This window comes from Pangasianodon hypophthalmus, chromosome 3 (assembly GCF_027358585.1).
Source record: "Pangasianodon hypophthalmus isolate fPanHyp1 chromosome 3, fPanHyp1.pri, whole genome shotgun sequence".
NCBI lineage: Eukaryota > Metazoa > Chordata > Actinopteri > Siluriformes > Pangasiidae > Pangasianodon > Pangasianodon hypophthalmus.
This window is the reverse complement of record NC_069712.1, coordinates 11,397,333-11,418,055: the sequence shown is the minus strand read 5'-3', so window position 1 is coordinate 11,418,055 and position 20,723 is coordinate 11,397,333. Positions and strand designations below refer to the sequence as shown.

The 20,723-nt window shown below is 36.9% G+C and overlaps 1 protein-coding gene across 5 annotated transcripts in view; it reads left to right on the top strand.

The window, feature by feature from the left end:
* The window catches only part of blnk (B cell linker), a 40,924-nt gene that overhangs the window by 2,282 nt on the left and 17,919 nt on the right, over window positions 1–20,723 (top strand). For 2 of the 5 annotated variants that reach the window (XM_026943236.3, XM_026943228.3), the window contains exons 3-5: window positions 6,755–6,801; window positions 18,811–18,876; window positions 19,287–19,343. In XM_026943236.3, coding sequence (XP_026799037.3) covers window positions 6,755–6,801; window positions 18,811–18,876; window positions 19,287–19,343 — 170 coding nt within the window. Of the gene's footprint in view, window positions 1–6,754; window positions 6,802–17,414; window positions 17,557–18,810; window positions 18,877–19,286; window positions 19,344–20,723 lie in introns of those variants that run through there. The other 3 variants (XM_026943251.3, XM_026943244.3, XM_026943258.3) reach the window with 3 other exon arrangements.

Genomic DNA, 20,723 nt, shown 5'->3' with positions numbered 1-20,723 from the left:
TGTACCTGAACTTCTGTAGCTACTGATCAGAATCTTATGACCTCAATGTATTCTTGCCATCTCCTTCCTGCACATCTTGACCTATTTATATAGACTCGACCTATCTATTTGTGGTTTACTCTTAAACTGTTAATTTATTAAGATGAAGTCCTACCATATTTTCCTTTCATATTTTCCTTTCATATTTTCATCTTTCTGTTGCTGCAAAGTGTGCTATGAGCCATTGGTCCAACTTGTTTCTTGTCTGTTTAATTAAGAGCTCTTGTTATTATATATTCGAAATACATACATCTTTGCTGAAAGATGTGTTTTCCCAAAAAGCATGGCAAAGCCAAGAATAGATCATCAGTGCAAATTCCAGGAAGCAAAACGTGTTCATTATCCAACAACAGCAACTGCAGCAACAAAAAGAACAACTCCAACAGCAGTAGGCCATCAGGTCATCCCTCACTCTACAACCTTGTTGATCATGTACTATACCCCTATGCTGGTCTACCTGCTTTGATTTAAATGAGCTGTGGAGGAATCCACAGAGGAGCTGTCTAGACCTAGCTATACTCATATTAACAGGATTTTTTTTTTCTATCCTGCATGGACTATTGAGGTTTACACAAAGTCACTGTCTCAAATAACAGAAATGAACAATACGCCTTTTAATGACTTGGTCAGACCATTTGGAAATTGCAAACTTTCCAGTTTTACCAGTGATTTATCAGGAGGTTTATCAAAATCATGCTCCATTTGCACACCACAAAGGTGTTCCTGGTCAATAGCTGCTGAGAGGGACTTATAAGTGAACACAGTGGTTGACCCAGACCTCCTTTCTATGGCATCCTGATTCATCTCAGTCGTGTTCCATGCACATCCATGTGGACAACTCTGAGGTGGGAAATACGGGTTTGCTTTCCCAGCAATTAGGAGAATCATTCAAAATCCACTTAGTTGACAGCAGAGAGGAATTATGACACTGCCAGTGAGTATTTGGGTTGTTGGCAAACAGGGTGTCCTAGCTAGCCCTGAAGGAGTGGCATCTCCTGGTCAAAAAACAGTGTTCTATCTTTTGACTGTGTATGCAAAACAGCCCAATCTCACATGGAAGTTACATATCCTCTTTTTTGCCTAGTCATATATATCCTTTTTTTCATCTACTGTAACTTTACTATATTTTAGAGATCTGCTACAAATAACACTAAAAAAACCACTAAGGCAGATTCATTGTCTTGAATATGTGAGAGGAAACTGACACTTGACCTATCAGTCTGCCAACCTGCTTCTTTGTTTCCATCAATATAAATATCTATGATGCACACGCCAACAACCCTCAAGCCACTGACAAGCTTGTTGAGAGGATTTCCAGCAGCTCTGCGAGGGGAAAGTAAACAACCTGGGCACAATGCCAGCTCCTTTCTTCATCTTGTCACAGGTTAAAGCTCCCCACCAACTCCCAGATCAGAATCCCTTACTACGCCACAATAGTCAGCATCATATTTCTTGTTGGACTAAGTCTCTTAATGGTCACGAAGCTCCTACAACTCCTACAACAAGAGAATAGACTCTAAAAGTCTATTCCAAATGGATAAAGCACTCAGGTATGGCTCAAGCCTGTTAGCCTTCATGGAATTGTTGCTGAAGCAGAAGCTCAAACAATTCCTCCCAACCTGGAGAATGAGAATGAAATTGACTGGAATAAATGTTCCAATCTTCCTGTCCAAGATCTCCTTCTGGTGCTCTAGTCTTAGACACTTCTAGTGTGTCCTTGATTTCTAGTGTGACAATCCCCTGAACTCACATTGTTGATGGATTTCTAGTATACAGAGCGAGGGCATTCCTAAACTCTCATAGAGTATGGGACGGTCTTCAGTTCTTGGGTGAACTGAGAGACCTATAGTCCAAATAGTGCCTGCTAAAAACATTTTTGGTGTGGGATAATGAGTCCAGACACCTAGTTACCTGATCATTCTATTATTTGTTCTTTCTGTCTAATTAAAGTTATGGCTACAATGGTATCATTTTCTTTGCAAATGTTCTTTGATGCAGTAGGAAGTCTTTCTGTAAGCAGAAGTAGTGGCTTTGTAATTCTCATTTTCATCCTCACAAAGGTTAGGTTTTATTGTATTGTGTTGTATTTACCATTTTTATGTAGTTACCTCTAGTTTTTATGTAGTTTTATATTGCTATAAAATATGTGCTGCAGAAGAACACGAAAATATTCAAGACGGTTTCCATTGCATTCTTTCAGTTATCGTGGCCTCGGTTTCATCATTGCAAAAAAAAAAAAAAAAAAAAAAAAAAAACAGTTAGCATGCACATTGTGTATTGTGTATTGTAAATCAATAAGGGTAATAAAAGCCTAAACAGACTTCTTTTAATATGTCAGTGATTAAGCCTTGTATAAAATGGTTCAGATTTCTCAGACAGACACTCTGTCTGCATTCTGTCTGGGTCTGTCTACATTCCCATCAGTTCTGAATTTTTATTAAGACTTTCCCTTAATTCTGTCAGTGTGTGTTTGTATGGATTTAGTCACATATTGCGTTTGTGTGTTAGCATTAGTTATAGTTAAAGCCAGGGCCTGAGCAAAATACAGTGCAGAATCAGAACTTTGAAGGAATGAAGGCATGTATCAGTCAAGAGAAGCAAAGCATCCCTGCTAATAATCTCCATGCTGTACATGCTGTCATGCTCAGTAGGTACCAAGGGTATGCAATGAATTACTTTGCATATTCAAGCACTGCTCATGCATTTAACCATCTGCTCCTATTCTAGGGTGCCTAGGAAATTAGTCAGTAGATTATAATAACATTGCCTGGGACTAGGTGAGCACAGACGAAAAGTGAATCCTTACTGAGCTGCTCTTTTGGAGCTCAGCCATTGATGAGTACTAAATGAAACATGAGATATTCTCACAGCTTTGGTAAACTACTCTTATGCTCATGCTGCCATGATAAACATATGGTGCTGAGGTGAAGCAAGACTCAACCACAAATACCACGCACAGAGGATCCACAGCAAAATAGAAAAACAGATGAGAAATATTTGTGATGTTATTTACACTGTTCTCAACAGGAGCCCTCCTGTTTTCCCACTCCTACTGTGCAGCTCTGTGTTTCTTTATAAAGGAGTGTAAGGTCAAAGTCAACTCTCATGGTCCGTCTTTCGCTCTGACATCTTAGACTAGTTTCTGACAGTGTTAGTGTGAGTTCTTCCAGCTGACAGCATGGAGGATGTTCTAGTGCCCTGTTTATGAGGGAGCTCTGCTTTTTAATATGCAGCTGGTCTTCCAGGCCATCGGGGTGCCTTGTGTCTCACTCCAGCTCCTAAAGAAGTCTACATAAATAATTCACTCATCCAGTATCTGAAGAGGCACTCAGCTGAAATAGATTTGATATTTTATTCTGTGTCAAAAGGCTAAGCTTGGGATCAAATGCAAACAATGCATCTGAGCATTCTGGCTCTGGCATACACTAGTCTTCGTTATCACAAGACGCTCAAAATAATATTCTGAGGCTTCACGTAATATCTGTGGCTTCGCATTGAAAATGCACAATTCGATTTCAGGGATTACTTTGACAGGTTCTGTCAAATCCTATAAGGATTGAAAAGTTTGTGCAAATAGTACAGTTTTCCTTTAGACTGTTTCTTCAGTCACACTGCTGCAGCCTTTTGCTATAATTTATACAGACAACAGAGTCATACTGAAGGAGAATGAGAGGATAATCCTTATTTCCAATATTTCCTGTTTGTGTTGCTTACATATTGATCATTGATAAGACCGTGTAAATAACACAAAATGGTTTATTGGTTACTCCAAAATACTGTGCTTTTCTTTGCTGTGCTTTACGTAGAGTACAGAAGCCATATAAACATGTTTTTCAGTAAGAAGATGAAGTTCTGGGAAAGTTCCTTGAGTAATAATACCAGTTTATAAATGTGTTCATTGCAAACTGACTAAAGGATTGTGGTGCATGTAGCTGGAATGGGCTTACTTAAAACCACAGTAGGTACCTTTTTCAGGATCTGGGGATTTAGAGACCTCTCTGGCAGGTATGATATTGCAAACATCATGCATTATTATGTGCAAATGAATACAATGGTTGCAGTACCTGATATCAAATCAGTGTTGATTATTGTGGGTGATGTTGTGTTTTGTTCGATTTCTCATGATAAACATGTAAGAAAGTGTAAGACAGTTGTTACAGGCTCACCAGGCTCCCAGCCCTATCCTTAAATTTGTGTAACTACTGCACCATATGGCCAAAAGTTTGTGGACACCTGACCATCACACCTATATGTGGGTCATGCCCAAAATGGTGCCACAAATTTGGAAGGACACAATTGTATAGGATGTCTTTGTATGCCGTAGCATTGCAATTTCCCAACACTGTCACTAATAGAGGCTAGACTTTCTTTATTGTCATTTCTTTACTCCATTTGCTTCCAATTTGATAATTTGCTCATTCCTAATCACTAGCTAGCTTTCTCCTAACAGCAACAGCTACCAACTTGGGAGGGTGAGGGTTAACACATGCTTCCTCCAAAACATGTAAAGTGTGTCTTTTTTGAACTGCTGCATATGCTGTGTCATAGTTGAGCTAAACATTCACAGGAAAGCACTAACTTCCGCATTCATGAACTCACAGATGCTCACAGATGCCCATGATCGAATAGGAGAGATTAATGCCATCCCTCTGACCCAGAGAACAGGAACAATAATCTCTCTTAGACTCCTGGCCATGGATGACTGTGGCACCATCAGGATTCTGTCCTACCGGGATTCGAACTCTTGAGTGTTTTTCTGTTGTGACACTCGGGAACCCTTGAGTCTTAAAACTGTGACTCGTATCCATTCAAATGTATGTTTTTTGGAATAATTTTCCCTACCAGATCAATAACACCACTTTATTTACTAAAAAAATCATTCCACACTGCTTTAAACTGATTAAATCATTGATTACTTAGAGTCCTTATCTAAAAAGCTAATCCCTGCTACTGTCACTGTCCACACGATCACCTCAGTAGGCACTAATTCCAGAAACAGACCCAGTCTTTCTCTCTGGCCTGTCACATATTTCTATTCTTTCTGATGTTCTACTTATCTTTTTTACCTACAGTATAGATGTGTCTGCTTGTGTGGGCATGTGTCTCCTTTCATCTTAATAAATCTCATGAAAATGTGTTACTTAGATAGTATTCTAAGATCAATTACAGGAACAAGGGACAGAGTAATGTAATTTTGTGTAACACACTGAAACATAACGCTGCATATTCCACTTATGGCTCCATTACTTACAGACTTAGATATCGTTAAAATGTAATTCCGACTATAAACTGATACTCATGCAGCTTCTAAGCATTATAGTCATGCATTTGAGGTTGGTTGGAATTTATGCAGCACAGTAGCTCACTAGGCACAGGGCTTGACTCAGTGTCAGTGATAATGTTGTTAAATCAAGAGAAGCTCTAGGAGATGGAGATATTTCCCTTGCTTCTAAAATGTATTAAAAGTACTGAAGGTATCTTTTTTCCTTAAATTTGAGGTTACATGAGGACCCGAGATCAAACACTGGGGTAATAAAATAAAATTTTAGTTCTCTAGGAAGTTGCTCTTTACTAAGTGAAGCCACTTCCTTCTTTACTAAAGAAGCCACTTCCTCTTGTAAAGCACATGTGCATGGTCTGAAACAGTTTTCAAACAAGGCTATATCTCCATCTAGTGCTAATAGTGAGTAATATACCTAAGCTGAATGGAAAATACAAAGTACACAGATTACAAAGAATACAAAGTACAAGAAATTCCCTGTTCTGCATTTTTAACTATGCTATGTCTATGTCAAGGTAAAAGACTGATAACATTAATCACAAAAGAAGAAAAATCATGTATGTAAAGGAAAAATCCACATGTTAATATTTATAATTAACATTTGATCTTCCATGGTGGAAAAGATTTATTATATGATTCAATTCTGACCCAATTGAGTTGACGTTTTTGGTTTACACTTTTTTATCTACATGTCGGTCTTGTTTCATACCTTACCCACAATGCCATTCTAATGGCACCAGTGTGATCTAGCTCTTGCTTCATGTCTACCTTAAAAGAACGTCACAGCAGCCCTGTAGTCCCTTAGTCTGTCCAGCTCTCTCACCTCATCATCTGTACACTCTGCTCAAACAGATCAGGGTCTAGAGCTTCAAGTTGCATGCTAATACCCCCGTTAGCACCATCACGCTTGTCGTCTCATAGATTGCTAACTAGCTGAGCTGAGTCTCTGCTGTAACTCAGCACAACTGTGTTGTATAGCTGAATTGCATTCTGGAACTTTTAGTCTGATGTATACTGTCTCCCCAGTTTCTACACTGGATTTCACATTAATATGACATTAAATGTCACTGGAAATGCTGAGTGAGAAGCTCTTGCTCTTTAGTTTTTAGGGGTTAACAGCAAAGCCTGATTATTATCCAATATGTTTAAGATCATTGAAATTGTTTCTTTTATTAAACCTCATTGTAATTGCACTAGCAATATCTCCTTGTCACATTAGAGCAGCAGACAACTATTAACTTCTCATGGCAATAACAAAAATAAAGCCAACAAATTAGCACCAGAATCACTAAGCCCATCACAAATATTTCAAATCAAACATATTTAATGTAATAGTTTCATTTAAATGCACGGAAAGCAATGGGTAAGAAGAACTGGACTAATGCAGGATTGGACTGGCATGATTAATAAAACTCTTTTGCCTTTTCCCCACAGAATCTCTCTGACAACGATCTGAGCAAGTTCAGCCTCATCCACCGACCGTAAGATCTGGTTTCATTTTCTCTTTTCTGCTACACATTAACATGTTAACCTTCACAAAAACTGACTTCCTTATAGAACAAATATGTTCAGACACTTTCACTCTGTCTGGTTCACAAAGACATCCTTCCACATTTATAACCCTGAACCATCATCTTTTATATAATTTACCACAAGCACTGTTAGCTCAGCAGTTATCATCAGGGTCAGCCAAGTCATATTACACTTTTTTACACACAATGTTTTTTTTTCAAAAAGCCTTGAACAATTGGCAAAAATCTATGATCAGAGGAATCACTGTGGTCTTTACGGCATCCCAGGTTGCATGTCGGTGTGCTGAAATTATGTGGCACACCAACATGAAATCGGTTAGGACAAGGAAGCTTCTCTACTTCCCAATTAATCATATTAACTGTCAATATAGAAAGCTTTGCCTTTTGCACTAGGTCAGGTCCTCTAGCCTAGAGAGCTTATTTTGAGGGCATAACTAGAGAATACTAAAGAAAGAGACTATATTTATTTGTTTATTAGATTTTTTAAACAGCTAGCTTCAGCTAACTTCTGCAAAAGTACACCTTTAAGGTCGCTGTGCTATGAAATGAATGCGAAAGGGCAAGTTTATTAGTATTAATGTTACATGTCTTCAGTATACTTTCTGTTCTTTAAATGGCATTATCTCTTTTTTTGGTTTTGTTTTGTTTTTGTTTCCATCTTGGAATATTGATCATATGCTAGTGAGAAGGTCTGTTCACAGAAAGTGAGCATTTCCTCCACTAAGATTAAACAGAGAAAGGAATGAGGATAGATCAAGTGTTTTACGCATGACTGGTTAAAGGGAAGCTAAAGTAAAAGTTAAATAGAGGATTATGTCATTCTAAAGACTGTCCTGTGCTCATCCCAGGACTGTTATTTACATTATGCTCATACCAAACATCTTTTTTAACATATGTAGTACTGTTTGTCTTTTCTCTATATGTCTGTAGTCTATACTGTATTTTGTATGATTTATGATCCCACACAGGGGTGGAACTACCGCGGTGCAGATGGTGCGCTTGTGGCCCAGATGGGCCCGGGTGCTGACGTCTAATCCCTTACTCCAAACTGTGGAAGTGTTTATAATGTTATAATCCAACAGTTAAATTACTCGATTTAATCATAGCTCATCCCAACCACCTTTTAGATGTAGACAATGAAAGACAAATACATTGACCTAATGCATTACAACTTTACATTCAACTGAAACTTTTTCCTTTTGAAATATAACATTAATTTATGCTAATGTTGTGGGATCTGAAATATAATATAATCCATGGTTTTCCTATTTTTTTAGTAATCTTGGATGTTTGGGAAATGCGCTTTTATAATATGTGTGATGAGTTGGGACACAGGTGCATGTACTCAGCGTGAGCTTTATTGTGTGCAATCCAAGGATTGTAGTTATAGTTCAATGCAGGGGTCAATGCACATGTCAGAAATGGATAATCCATATTCAAACTATAGCACAAGGCACTAGTTGGAAAACCAGAAGACAACACACAAGAAATAACACTCGACTAAAGTGGAACATGGAACAAGTGAACACAATCGAGTAAAACACCAATGACAGGAAAGTGGTGAGGACAGGAGTTAAACAGAAACAAAAGCACATGGCAATGTAAATGAAATACATGAGGAGAACGCAAAACAAAAGGATACAAGCACAGCACTTGTCGCACTTGTAAATGCACTGCGTGCTGAGTGGAGGAATTTGTGACACCATTATACAATAGGATATGTCTAATTACAAAAGGTAATTTAGAAGTCGATAACAGTCGCCTGTGTTTTGTTTGCCGTGATTTGTTTCTAACAGCCTATTTAGAAAAGAGTAAGAATGCATTTCCGTTATAAATATAAAAGTGGAGCCCAAAAGTAATGAGAGAGGAAAAAGAAAATACTAGACAGGGCAAAGCTCCCATGATTAGATAAGATTGTATCTAATCTGTCTAATTGCTCCATTTGGTAACTCTGGCTGTTAAGTGGTAAACCAACATAAATAGATTATCAATAAAAAGGCTAATGATTTGACACTATTTAGTAAACTAACAGCTGCAATTTCTGAGATATTGTTCTGTCTTGTTGATACGCCATTAATTGGTTAGAAAAGTCACTCGTGTCTTGTTCAGAACTAGTAGTATAGCACATCATTTTTGTATGCTAACTAAATAAGGTAGCTAGATTGATATTGATATTTATTAATATTGGGTTCTTTGAGATAGGCTCGTTTCAGCAGAAATGAATTGATGGTAGTTATTTTAGTTAGTTTAAGCTATGTGCTATCTACAGTCACAGTGCTTCAGTGCCAGAATAGTACAGCCAGGATAAATGCCGTTATTTTTGTGTGAATGAATTGCTTGTTTTCTGCTTTGTTATGATTGTTTTGGATGTTAAGCAAGTGTAGAAAATAATGGCTATAACAGAGCTAATAGATTACTGAAAGTTTACAAAATATTAAAGCTATGGGTGTATGCACATGCAAACAGTATATGTGGAAAGGTAATATGCATAAGGCCCAAATGTAAAGCTTGCACACAGGTTTATTTGAGACAAAGTTCTGCCACTAATCCCACTATCCAGTGACCCCCAGCAGAGGATGAGTTCGCTTTTGAGTCTGGTTCCTCTCAAGGTTTCCCCCTCATGTCATTTCAGGGAGTTTTTTCCTTGAAAATGTCACATCTGGCTTGCTCATTTGACATCTAAATCAACATCTGAATTTTTTTAAGCTGCTTTGTAAAAAAAAATCTATTGTCAAAAGTGCAATACAAACTGGCTACAAATTGTCTTTATAAGTAATGTAAGAAACTATAATTACTTATATATCTTAAATCTTAAATAATAATATTTAACTTAATGAAGTTCTTTATGCAAAGTTGTTTATATGTATTAACTCAGGCTAACATTGCCATCTTTTTGACCTTCTTCTTCTTTCCCTTCTTAAGTAAAAAGTACTTCCTCTACCTAAACCATGAGACCTATTGTGTAAACTCAGTCATCATGCTCTTAAAATAAGCAACCACTTAGTTTCAGTAACTGATCTCACTCATGTACAGAGCCCCTGACCAATATTTTTGTTGTTTGCATCTTTTTAGGATGCGATGTGGTACTTTTATATAGGTTTACTTGCTGTCACTGAGTTATCAGCTTATTTTCATATTTTGTGCACTACAAAATATGTGTGTGTTCTTATGTTCTTGTGTTCTTACTCCACATAACAAAACAAAAAACCGTCTGTCTGGTTTACAATTTGTGATAAACAGACATTTTATTCTTGTGAATCCGTTCTGAACTATGTCTACAGGTTTTGTAAAGTTTCCCTGTTTCATTATCATGCCAGTTCAGTACAAGGTAATAATACTTCAGAAAATTTGACAGCAAATGCAACAAGAACAATATTGCCAGCATGAGTATTGATCAAAATCAAAGGCTGTCTGTGTGCAGAATATGAACAATTGTACAGATGGTGCATGGGTGTGTTGCAACGATCAGCACTGTGGCCATGTCTAAAATGTCTATTAATTATTTAGAAAATGAAGGATTGTGGTGGGTGACATGGCGCCGCAGCAGGTAACGTTGCTGTCTCACAGCTGCACGGCTGAGTTCCTCTGCATGTTCTACCCCCGTGTTTGTGTGTGTTTCTGCCACCCCCCAAAAACATGCCAGTAGGTGGATTGGCTACACTAAATTGGCCCTAGGTGTAAATGAGTGTTGTAATGAGTGGTGTAAATGAATGTTCATGTATTTCGGATAAAAGTAGATCATATTACAGAAGTGAGTTCACACAAGATTTGAGTCACACATGTTGCGATGGCTTCTCCGAAAAGAATAAACAGTGAATCATTCAGCTGTGCCTGTGTCTGACAATCCGTATTTGTCTGCGAGTCAAAGCAGCTGTAGTAAAATACAGCCTCTCTCTGTCTCTCTCTCTCTCTCTCTCTCCCCCATTTACCTCTCACCATCTTCTCGTGCCTTGTTCTCTCTCTGAAATATAAAATATGAAATATGAAAGTGTGTGTACACGGGGACCTGTGATGGACTGGTATCCTATCCAGGGTGTATGCCCGCCTTACACCCAGTGTTTCTAGGACAGTTTCTGGATCCACCACGACCCTGACAAGGAAAGGGTTTTACTGAAAGTAAGTGAGAATGATTGTGTAACCATACTAACCTGATAAGAGTCTTTACACCCAACAGGAAGAACAGCAACATGCAGGCTGACCATTTGTTTAAATTTGTATTATTATCTATGCACCTAATGACTTTCAGATGTCTCTCCTCCATCATTTTATATAGAAATAAAATATTATTAAATAAAAAGTACATTATTAAGTCCAACATCGATTTAATTATCAATATATTTGATGTTCATGTTTATATCATGTAAATGATATGTTCAGGGAACAGGGGCCAGTGACCAAACTGTTCTTTTGAATCTGTGCATCATACCTTCATTACATAAGGTTTAACTATAAAAAAAATCACCAATAGTAAAAGTTTAAGAAGGCTATGGAACAGAAATAACATGGAGCACAACAGTGACTTTTTTAAAATACAACAATTATATGGAAAAACTCAATTCATTTTAACATTTGATCTTGAGACACAGAGTAAGGGATCAGTGGAGATTTTATTGGCTCTATTATCATAATAAAGCGTGCACGCAAAGTCATAAGATTGATATATTGAATATTTCTGGTATCTTCATGACAGAGTTCGCTTACAGATTTCATATCGGTTGTTCGTGTTATAGAAACTATCTGCTGCCTGATAGAGCTTATATAATGATAGTGTAATGAACATGGAGACTTGGGTAGGAGTGCGCACCTTCTTATTTCGGATGGTAACTCAGCTCATGATTTAACATATGCAAGGTGTTTTATATATAGTGATTTCTGGAAGAGATGCAAAGTATTAAAGGGGAAACATTCAGAAGCAGGTCAGAGATGAATATAGACAGAATGACGTGGACTCCTACACCAACCCTGACACAGGTTTCCACTCAACACAGTTTCCAATCATACACTACATGATACAAGACTCAGACATTAGTCTGCAGTATATACTTAAAACAGTGTATGTAATAATAGCAATGGTTTTTTTTGTTGGGAAATTCTTACTTTGTGTTTTAGTTTTTAGCAGCAGAGCTGAATTCTCATGTGTCGCTGCATATTAATTATGTCTGAATGAAAAAAAAAACAAATTGAAAAATTGAAATGGCAGGGCTTTCTTTTTTTAATAAATGAATGGCTACATATGACAGGACGATTGAAGACCAACAACGAAAAACACCTTTTTTTTACACCTTACAATTACAATCCAACTTTTTTTTTGTTTGTTTGTGTGTTATTATACCCGCATAATACAGCATAAAGAGAACATTTTTCACTCTTTTCAGCAGTACAAAAGTAAGAGACAGGACTAAAGGTATAAAAATGGGTACAGTCGTTTATTAATGTTGTGTGTAAAGATGTTTGAAATCATCCTTGGAGAGCAGAGATAAACCTGAAGCACCAACGCAAGGTCATAAGAGAGCAAATTTAAACAAGGAAGCTATTGATATCCTAACAGCACTGATACTACTGTCGGTTATGTACATAAATACTTTTGTTAGAGAAATATTGTTTTAATGATTTGGATGGATTTCTGTGAGCTTGTGCTTCACTTACAGTATAGACGTGCGTAAAAACACAGCAGGATGGATGGAATGATGGATGGATGGATGGATACAGTGCATCCTGAAGCTTGTGTGGATTTAAATGCAGTGTAAAAGCAAGGCACGATTAAAACACTTCATAAAAGCTTTAAGTGTGTACTGAGTATATGCATAAGAAGCAGTGATGTATTTGTGTTTGGATATATACCTGCACTTTTACTTCCTGCCCAGGCTTTAGCAGTTAGAAGGCGTTTTCAGAGGCGTGTATGGAGTGCATTAGAGAACTGTTCTGTGCCATTGTGCTCTGTACCACAAAGATATAATCTATAATTAGTATGCATTCTTTCCCTGAGCATTATTGTTCCCTAGTTTGCATGCACGACTGGTTAGTGCCTACAGACAAGCTACATGCACACTGATCATCTATCAGCTAACAACTGTGAGCGCAATCGTGCGTTTGAATTAAATCCAGGATCTCATTTAACTTCTTGTGCTCCGAAATACTCGGCTAAACCTTACACAAGTAAGTTTATCTCTTCTGGAACATTTCTTTGAAAATAAAATGACTGTTACTATTAATAAAACACATGTTTGTCTTACTATATCTTTTATTGAGGTGTAAAAGGGAAAAAAAGTAGATCACATTGTGGCACACACACACACACACACTATTCTGTATTGTTATATAACATGTTTTGTTCATTCCTGGCCTTACCAATACCAGTAATACAAGTTTCCATCTGTCCATGCCTCACAATAATCAGACAAAAAGCATGTCTAGATGGTTGTAACTTTAATCTCATGATCTTTACCTGATAACAAAAATAGCTTTCAAATAATTATGCATTAAGCCATGTTCTAAGAACAACTGAAAGGAAGGAACAGCAGTACAAACAATGCGAATAAATAAAATAATTTAGGGCAACACATTGGTGCAACTGGCAGTACTGCCATCTCACCGTTCCAGGGCAGTTCCATCCTGAACTTGGGTTACTGTCTGTGTGCAGCTTCTGTGTGTGTTCTCTCCATGACCACATGGATTTCCTCCTGGTTCTCTGGTTTTCTCCTGCCTCCCAAAACCCTGTCGAGGGTATTCGCACCTCATGCCCAGTGTTCCCAGGTAGCCTCCGAAACCACCGCAACATCGTACTGACCAGAATACAGTGATTCCTGAAAATGGGCGTATAAACAGTGAATAGATTTTAGATCCCTTTAAAATTAATGAACTTACTACAAAAAATACTTTATATTTGTGCATTTGTGTATATTTGTGCATTTTATGCTTGTATATACAACACTGGTAGCCTTCATCCAGTGGAGGCTTTTGTAAAAAGCAAATCTGGAAAAAATGAAGCAAGTCATACACTGATGTTAGGAGTATTGTTGTTAAATATACTTCATTCTGATGCTGTTGTCTTTCTACACTCCTGAGTCCTGGCAAAAAAAGGTTAGAATGTAGGGGTTTTTTAATCACTTAGGACTCTAATGCCCTAAATGCCTTTATGTTCCTCAGCTGTACTGATATAATGCCCTGTTCTGTCTGCCAGAAGTGTTTCAGATGTAATTGTGTGAAACACTTCAGTTTCATTTACCAAAGACAGACGTAACAGCTGCTATATTCGTGTTACGCTACACTCAACCTGTATGATCTCTCTGACTTTCTCACTGACATGAAACAAGTCGCACTCACGCATATCCCTTTGTCTGAAACTAAAATACAAATGAGGGAATAGAGTTATACCTTCTGAGACAGTAGTAGCTTTAGTATTTTTTATTATTATTATAACCTTTTTTACATTTTTTGATGTGTTTGACACATGCATGAAAACTCCCTAATTTGGCACATGCATCAGAAGTAGTGGACATCTGGTCCTGGTGAAAGATTGGATCCAGCCCTGGGGCTTGTAAGTGCTCCCACCCATCCTTTTAAATACCCCTCCTTGGGGATTCATCAGATTCAAACCAAATTTGGTCAGCAGGATGTCAAGATGTCCATGATGCTAACTTGCTGAATTTGTGATATCTCAGTGCTGTCATGGCACGGCGATCAACATGTCATTCAGTGCAAACGGGAAGAGTGGTAGTACATCACGCAATGTGACTCAAACTTCACATTTACGATCAGTGATGGGTACAGACACATACATATGACAATAGTGATTCATTGTCATAGTACCATTAGCTGTCAACAGGAATTAAACTTTCTAATACTTCTCCTAGAAGAATCATCAGAATCCAATCCATTTTGGTCAGAATGACATCAAGCAATCCTTGATGCTAAATTGCAATGAAATATGTAATATCTTAAACAGTGTTGCAATGGTCAAGGTATCAATTAATTTATCACGTCATGCAATCAGTAAGTGTGGCATAATTCCAAATTATATCATGCAGTGTGGTTAAAACTTCACATGTATGTTAAATGATCGGGCACAGTCACATAGACATGTCTATGGTCATTTATTGTCAAAGCATTACTAAAGGCAACAGAAAGTGAGGCTTATAAACAAGTCTTTTTAGTACTTCTCTTACAAGGTTCATCAGAGTCGTAGCACACATGGTCAGAATGATATCAACATACCCAGTATATTAAATAGGGAAGTTAACTTTGACATGTGGAACAGGGTGAGGCAATAAATGTCATCCCATGCAAACAGAAAGTGTGGCATAATTCCACTGTAGATCTGCAATGTGACCCAAAGTTGACATATTCAATGAACATGCTGATGGTGCCTTATTGTCATAGTGCCACCAGCTAGCAACAGGAAGTGTGGCTTATACACTAAACCTTTTAATAGTCCTCCTAGAAGGTTACTCAGACTCGTACCAGATTTGGTCAATATGATGTCAAGATGTCCATGATGCAATATTGCAAAGGCAATGTTGATCTATTGAATGATGTTCCCATGGCAAGGCGATAAATTAAATTAATTAAATTAATTGTGATTAACTTAAATTGTGATGATGCTCAAACAAAAAGTGTGGTATAATTCCACTGTAGGTCATGTGATTTAGCTCAAATTTCACATGTACAATGGGGTGAAAATACCTCTATACTGCATTCGTTTCTAATTTAATACAAGAAGATTCATTACAAATTAATGACAACAATTTGAGTGAAAAGTAGAATCTTTGAAATATTTACATGAATTTCAGTTTCTTAGTATTTGGTGTGTCCCCGTTTTGCTTTAATGACAGTGTGCACTCGAGCTGGCACGGACTCCACAAGTTTGTGCAAAAACTTATGATCCATTTTAGATCAACTCCATGGGAATGTCATCTGAACACATGCTTCAGTAGAAGGGATTAGTGATGAGGAAAATCTGACCTTTTATATAAAGCAGTTAACATGGTCAATATCACAAATTATATTTAATTAGGGACCTAGAAATAGTGCAGAATCTTGAATATTAAATATCCTAAATATTGAACATTTACTTTCTTTGCTTTAAATATTTAAAAATACTAAAACATTCTGTTTATTTTCAATTTTAAATGAAAAAAAAAGATGACAGATTTTCAATGCTGTCTCAGACTTTTAGACCCCACTGTATGTCCAGTGATGTGGCATAATAACATCCAGTGCTGGCTCATGAAACACAGCTGCACTCTTGGTGCTTGGGCCCACCAATCTCTGCTTGCAGCTATACTTCATTAATGTTTCTATTGTAACAACTGTTTTAGAGGGACTTGTATGGTGTCCATTCCAAATAATATTACATAGTAAACAGATTGAAAAATTTTTAATCAAGAAAAACATGTAACTGTTGATATGACGAAGCTTTTCAGCTACAGTCAGAGGCAAAGCTGTTTCCTTAGATTTTCTGATTTTCTGATAGAATTTCTGATAGATTTTTTGGGAAAGTCTAAGGAGGGTGTGATCTGGTTTCTGTTTTTTTTTTTTTTTTTTTTTTGCATTTTTCACTTCAAGAGAAAATGAGGTAACAACTGTTTACTCCTGTAGTCACCACAGGAACCAAGCTGTTTCACAGAAGTTCCACAACATCTGATAAAAAAAGTATATGTCATTCTTTAGTAAATTAGCAATCATTGGCAAATTGCTATGGTATAAGAGAACTAAAACACTTTGAGGTATGCTGTTATAGGAAAATATTCACCTTTGAGGTGGTAGCAGTAACTCCACTCTGCATTGGGCTGCGTGACACTACCCCGATTTCTTACTTAATCCTAGCTTTGTGCTAGCATTGTAACAGAACACCTATCTTCGAAACTGTCAGTATAACTTGATATCTTGAACACCTTTTCTTTCTCGCCTGAAGAAGCCATAGCGCATACCTTCACAATGTGGTGGACGTCGTTTACAGCTATTTAGGGGAGGTCTTGCAAACAACGTATGTACAGAGCTATTGTTAACAAATCAGTGTTGTTTGCTAACCAGAAATGAAATTGCCAATAAAGGTGAATGTGGAAGTGTTGTACGGACAGAGCCTATTGTCCTTTAGCAGCCACAGCTGAGTTGTTTCTTTTTTATTTGTTAGGGATGAAATTTGTATTTTGATAGCATTCAGACGAAGAAGCCCATTTATGTTGGAAAAAGGTGATCATCCATGAAACCATGCAGGACAGAAATGGGACAGGCTCCATTTTAAATCAGGAAAACAGTGTGTTAAACCTGTGTCTGTGTTAAGAGGCACTTGTGCGTGCTCACTGATGGACCGAAATGGGTTCGAAAATCCCATTGCCCTCCAGGCGCATTTATGTGAGTCGTATATATGTCTATATATGATATAATCATGGTCATCATTCTAATTTTATTATAAAAGCAACTCGCAGTCTATTTATATTTTTAATAAAATATAAGAGTAGTAAAATGTAAAAAAGAAAGAAGGAAGGAAGGAAGGAAGGAAGGAAAAAGAAAATAAAGAAGGAAAAAAGCAAAAAAAAGACTAAAAGATAGAAAGAAAGCCCCACTACATTAGTCAGATGTCTAACTCGTGGCTTTTTGCCAAGTCCCTCATAGCGTTAGTTTAGAGAACACACACATCCTCATTCTCTCACACAGCATGGAGAAACTGAGCAAGATCACTGTTCCGGCTAGTGAGAAACTCCGGTAAGAAAGATGGTTTTTTGATTTGTTTTTTGTTTTGTTTTGTTTTGTTTTTTGTCTTATTCTCATACATTGTTCACTGTTAGTTTAAGGGGAAAAAACATTCTTTATATTAGGTTAGCTAAAAGTTAAAACTAAATCTGTGAAGGTCATCGTAGCCTAGGTGCAGGTAAACTGTAACTTGTTTTTGTGTTTAATTTATTTCCTGGTATTACACATTGGGAACTTGGAACACCTTTAGTTTATTGAAATTTACATTCATTTATTCAACTTGAAATATTCTAAATGATCGTTTGTTGATTCAGAGCTAAGAGCTACCGATTGGTGTGTAAGTAAAGCCAGCACTGCTAAAAGGATTTAAGAGATTTCTCCACACCTGTAACTCACTTTGAGAGTTGAAGTGTTGAAGTTTGATTGGCCATGTGTTTGTGCGATTTGGCTCTTGGTGAAAGATTTCACTTTCCGAAAACAGTGGTGTCAAAACAAATTCTCTCTCAGCGAGTGTGTTGTAAGCTCCTATGGTTTAAACACATTCTTTTGAAATGCAGTTGAATGTCTGTTTTGAGGAATCTTTCTTTATTACTTTATATTTCAGTTAGTGAGTGTGTGAGTATGCGGGATGGGAGATGGCAGACTAAGCAAAACTATAATTTCATTAATTATACGTCTCAATTCGCTCACTCTCTCATCTCCACTACCACTCCCATACATACACACTCATAAACACTCAGGGTAACAAACTGATGTTCACAAATAACACTTTCAGACAGCCATGAGTCAATGTGCTCTGCTTTTAACACCCACGTAATGTGAAAAGAGTGTGCTTTGCATTTTAAAAATTGCCTAATCTAAAGCTTGTAAGTAGGTGTGTGGAAAGTGTAGAAGTATATGAGGTGCATGAGCCTTTTTTTTAAACATTGTTCCAAGTGTGGTTTATATACCTTTCTTGTGTCCATCACATTGAAACTGTGAAATGAATTATATTGATATAATTCTTTTTACTTTTTACTTTAACATTCACTCACTAAAACAGAATTAATATGAATTTCACCACGTTATGCCCAAAGAGAAATACTCTACTATTCCAAATAATATGAGATGGTATACCTGCTTCATATTACTACATGCTTTGTCCCCCTCGTGCTGCAGATAGACTTTTCTATCTTACACTATAGTCCAGACATTTGTGCTGTGTATACGCGTTAGATATGCAAACGACGACTCAGTTTAATCTAACTGTTTTCATTTGTGTTCCAGGCAAATCCAAAAAATAGTTCAGGACATCAAAAAGAACGACGATAGCATTTTCAATCGATTAAAACGGTAAGTTCGCAATTGCTCTACAACAAACATAACACATTTCCTTTTTATATTTAGATATTTTTAGATTTAAATCCATATCCATGTTTAATATAAAGCTGTTTTACATGCTGTATTTGAGGAGATGAAACAGTGTGAAACCATTTGTTGGTTAATGAAAGCAATTGAAAAACAAATTTAATAGCTTTTACAAAGTGCTATAAAAATAGAGGGAAACATCTGTAGTGAGATCTGTATCAGTTCCTCTATCAGCCTGGTCCCAACAGGAACCATGGTTGCATGAACAGAAACGTAACGTAGCATTCAGCTGTGGTCTATTAGTAGTAGGGGAACATTTTTGCTAAAACTGAACTAGGAAGGAATGAGAAAAAGTAATGATATGATGTAGTGTTGTTTTTGGTCATTTCTTTCAGGTTCCAAACTGAACAAACGGCCAATATTCTCAAAACTGGCAGAAATACAATAGACAGGTATGACGAAGTCCAAGTGTTGCACTTTCAGCTGTACTACTGACTGTTTGTAATTAAGCATGTCTGTAGTTTTCATTAGTTATATTCTATACACTGCCAGGTTCATAGATTTGCTTACGCTGATATTATGTACGTGGCTCTACTTTCAGAAAACAGAAATATATTTTACCAAAACATTGTAGAAATGTTTTTATTTGGCCAGTTTAACAAATGTAGCACTAAATGCAGTCAGTCTGCCGAAAGAGCTAAAACTAGCTATAATCTAAAATCTCACTAGCTATGTGATTTCCTCGTGCCTTGAATCTCTCAATGTGAGACATGCAATATGAAAGTGACATAAGCATAATCAGTTCAGTTTGTAATCAGAAACAGACCGTCAAAATGTCGGAGATGCTCCTGTGCCACCACGTCATCATCAAAACATAGAAGAGTGCTTAGATACTGTGTACCGATAAAGTTTTAAAATGTTTATAAAAATGAAATTTAGCCAACAGAATAGACCCGACTGAATTAATCGGTGATTATTTCCCCACTGATGTAAGCGCAGACACTGATCAGTCAAGTGAAGAGACGATGATGAGGCTCATGTTTAAATGGTGATGAGACATAGACTGATGTGGATGTTTTTTTTTTTTTTTTTTTTTTCATTTTTACTTTTGGAGGTAACCAAACTTTAGGCATTGTTTTTTTTCAGTCCAAATTTTGTCTTAAATGTTTATTTTATGACTTCTGCATTACTGAGTCAGTACAAAAACGTTTCATATTTCCAAACATTACTTTTCTAACAAAAAATCTAATGTTACTGAAATATGTTTGTATGTCAGTAAAGAAAGCAACATATTATGCAACAGACCACTTTTCAGACAAAAAAACATAATGAAGGCTGGGTTTTGCCTTCATTGGATGTACCTGAGGCTGTCTCACCAAATATTGACTTTATATAGTCTATTATTGTTTACCGCCCTTCACAGACTTTTTACAGGCTTAGGTCAGTCTCAAGTGCTGTATATGCAAAAGAGATACAGTTCTATTAAAAAAAACTGTATATGTAATAGAAAATCTCCAAATTTGATCATGTGAAGGGTTTTCCGAGGCTGCCACATGCTTTATTTCTGCCCCAGTCACATGTCCTTGTTGGTTTTGTTGGTCTGCTAGGAGAAGTGCTGAACTATGCACTATGGGCGGGTTAGTCGGCACAACTTCTTTATTCTTCCATGAGAAAGGATGAAGTCTTTGTGGAAATGAATACAACATTCACTTATAACTCATCCAAACACTGCTTATTAACTATTAGAAATATTTTATAAGAAAAATGTCAGATCTGCTGTTGTAAGGGAATTACATCAGTCATATTTTCACTGTGATTGCCGTGTGTTTGCT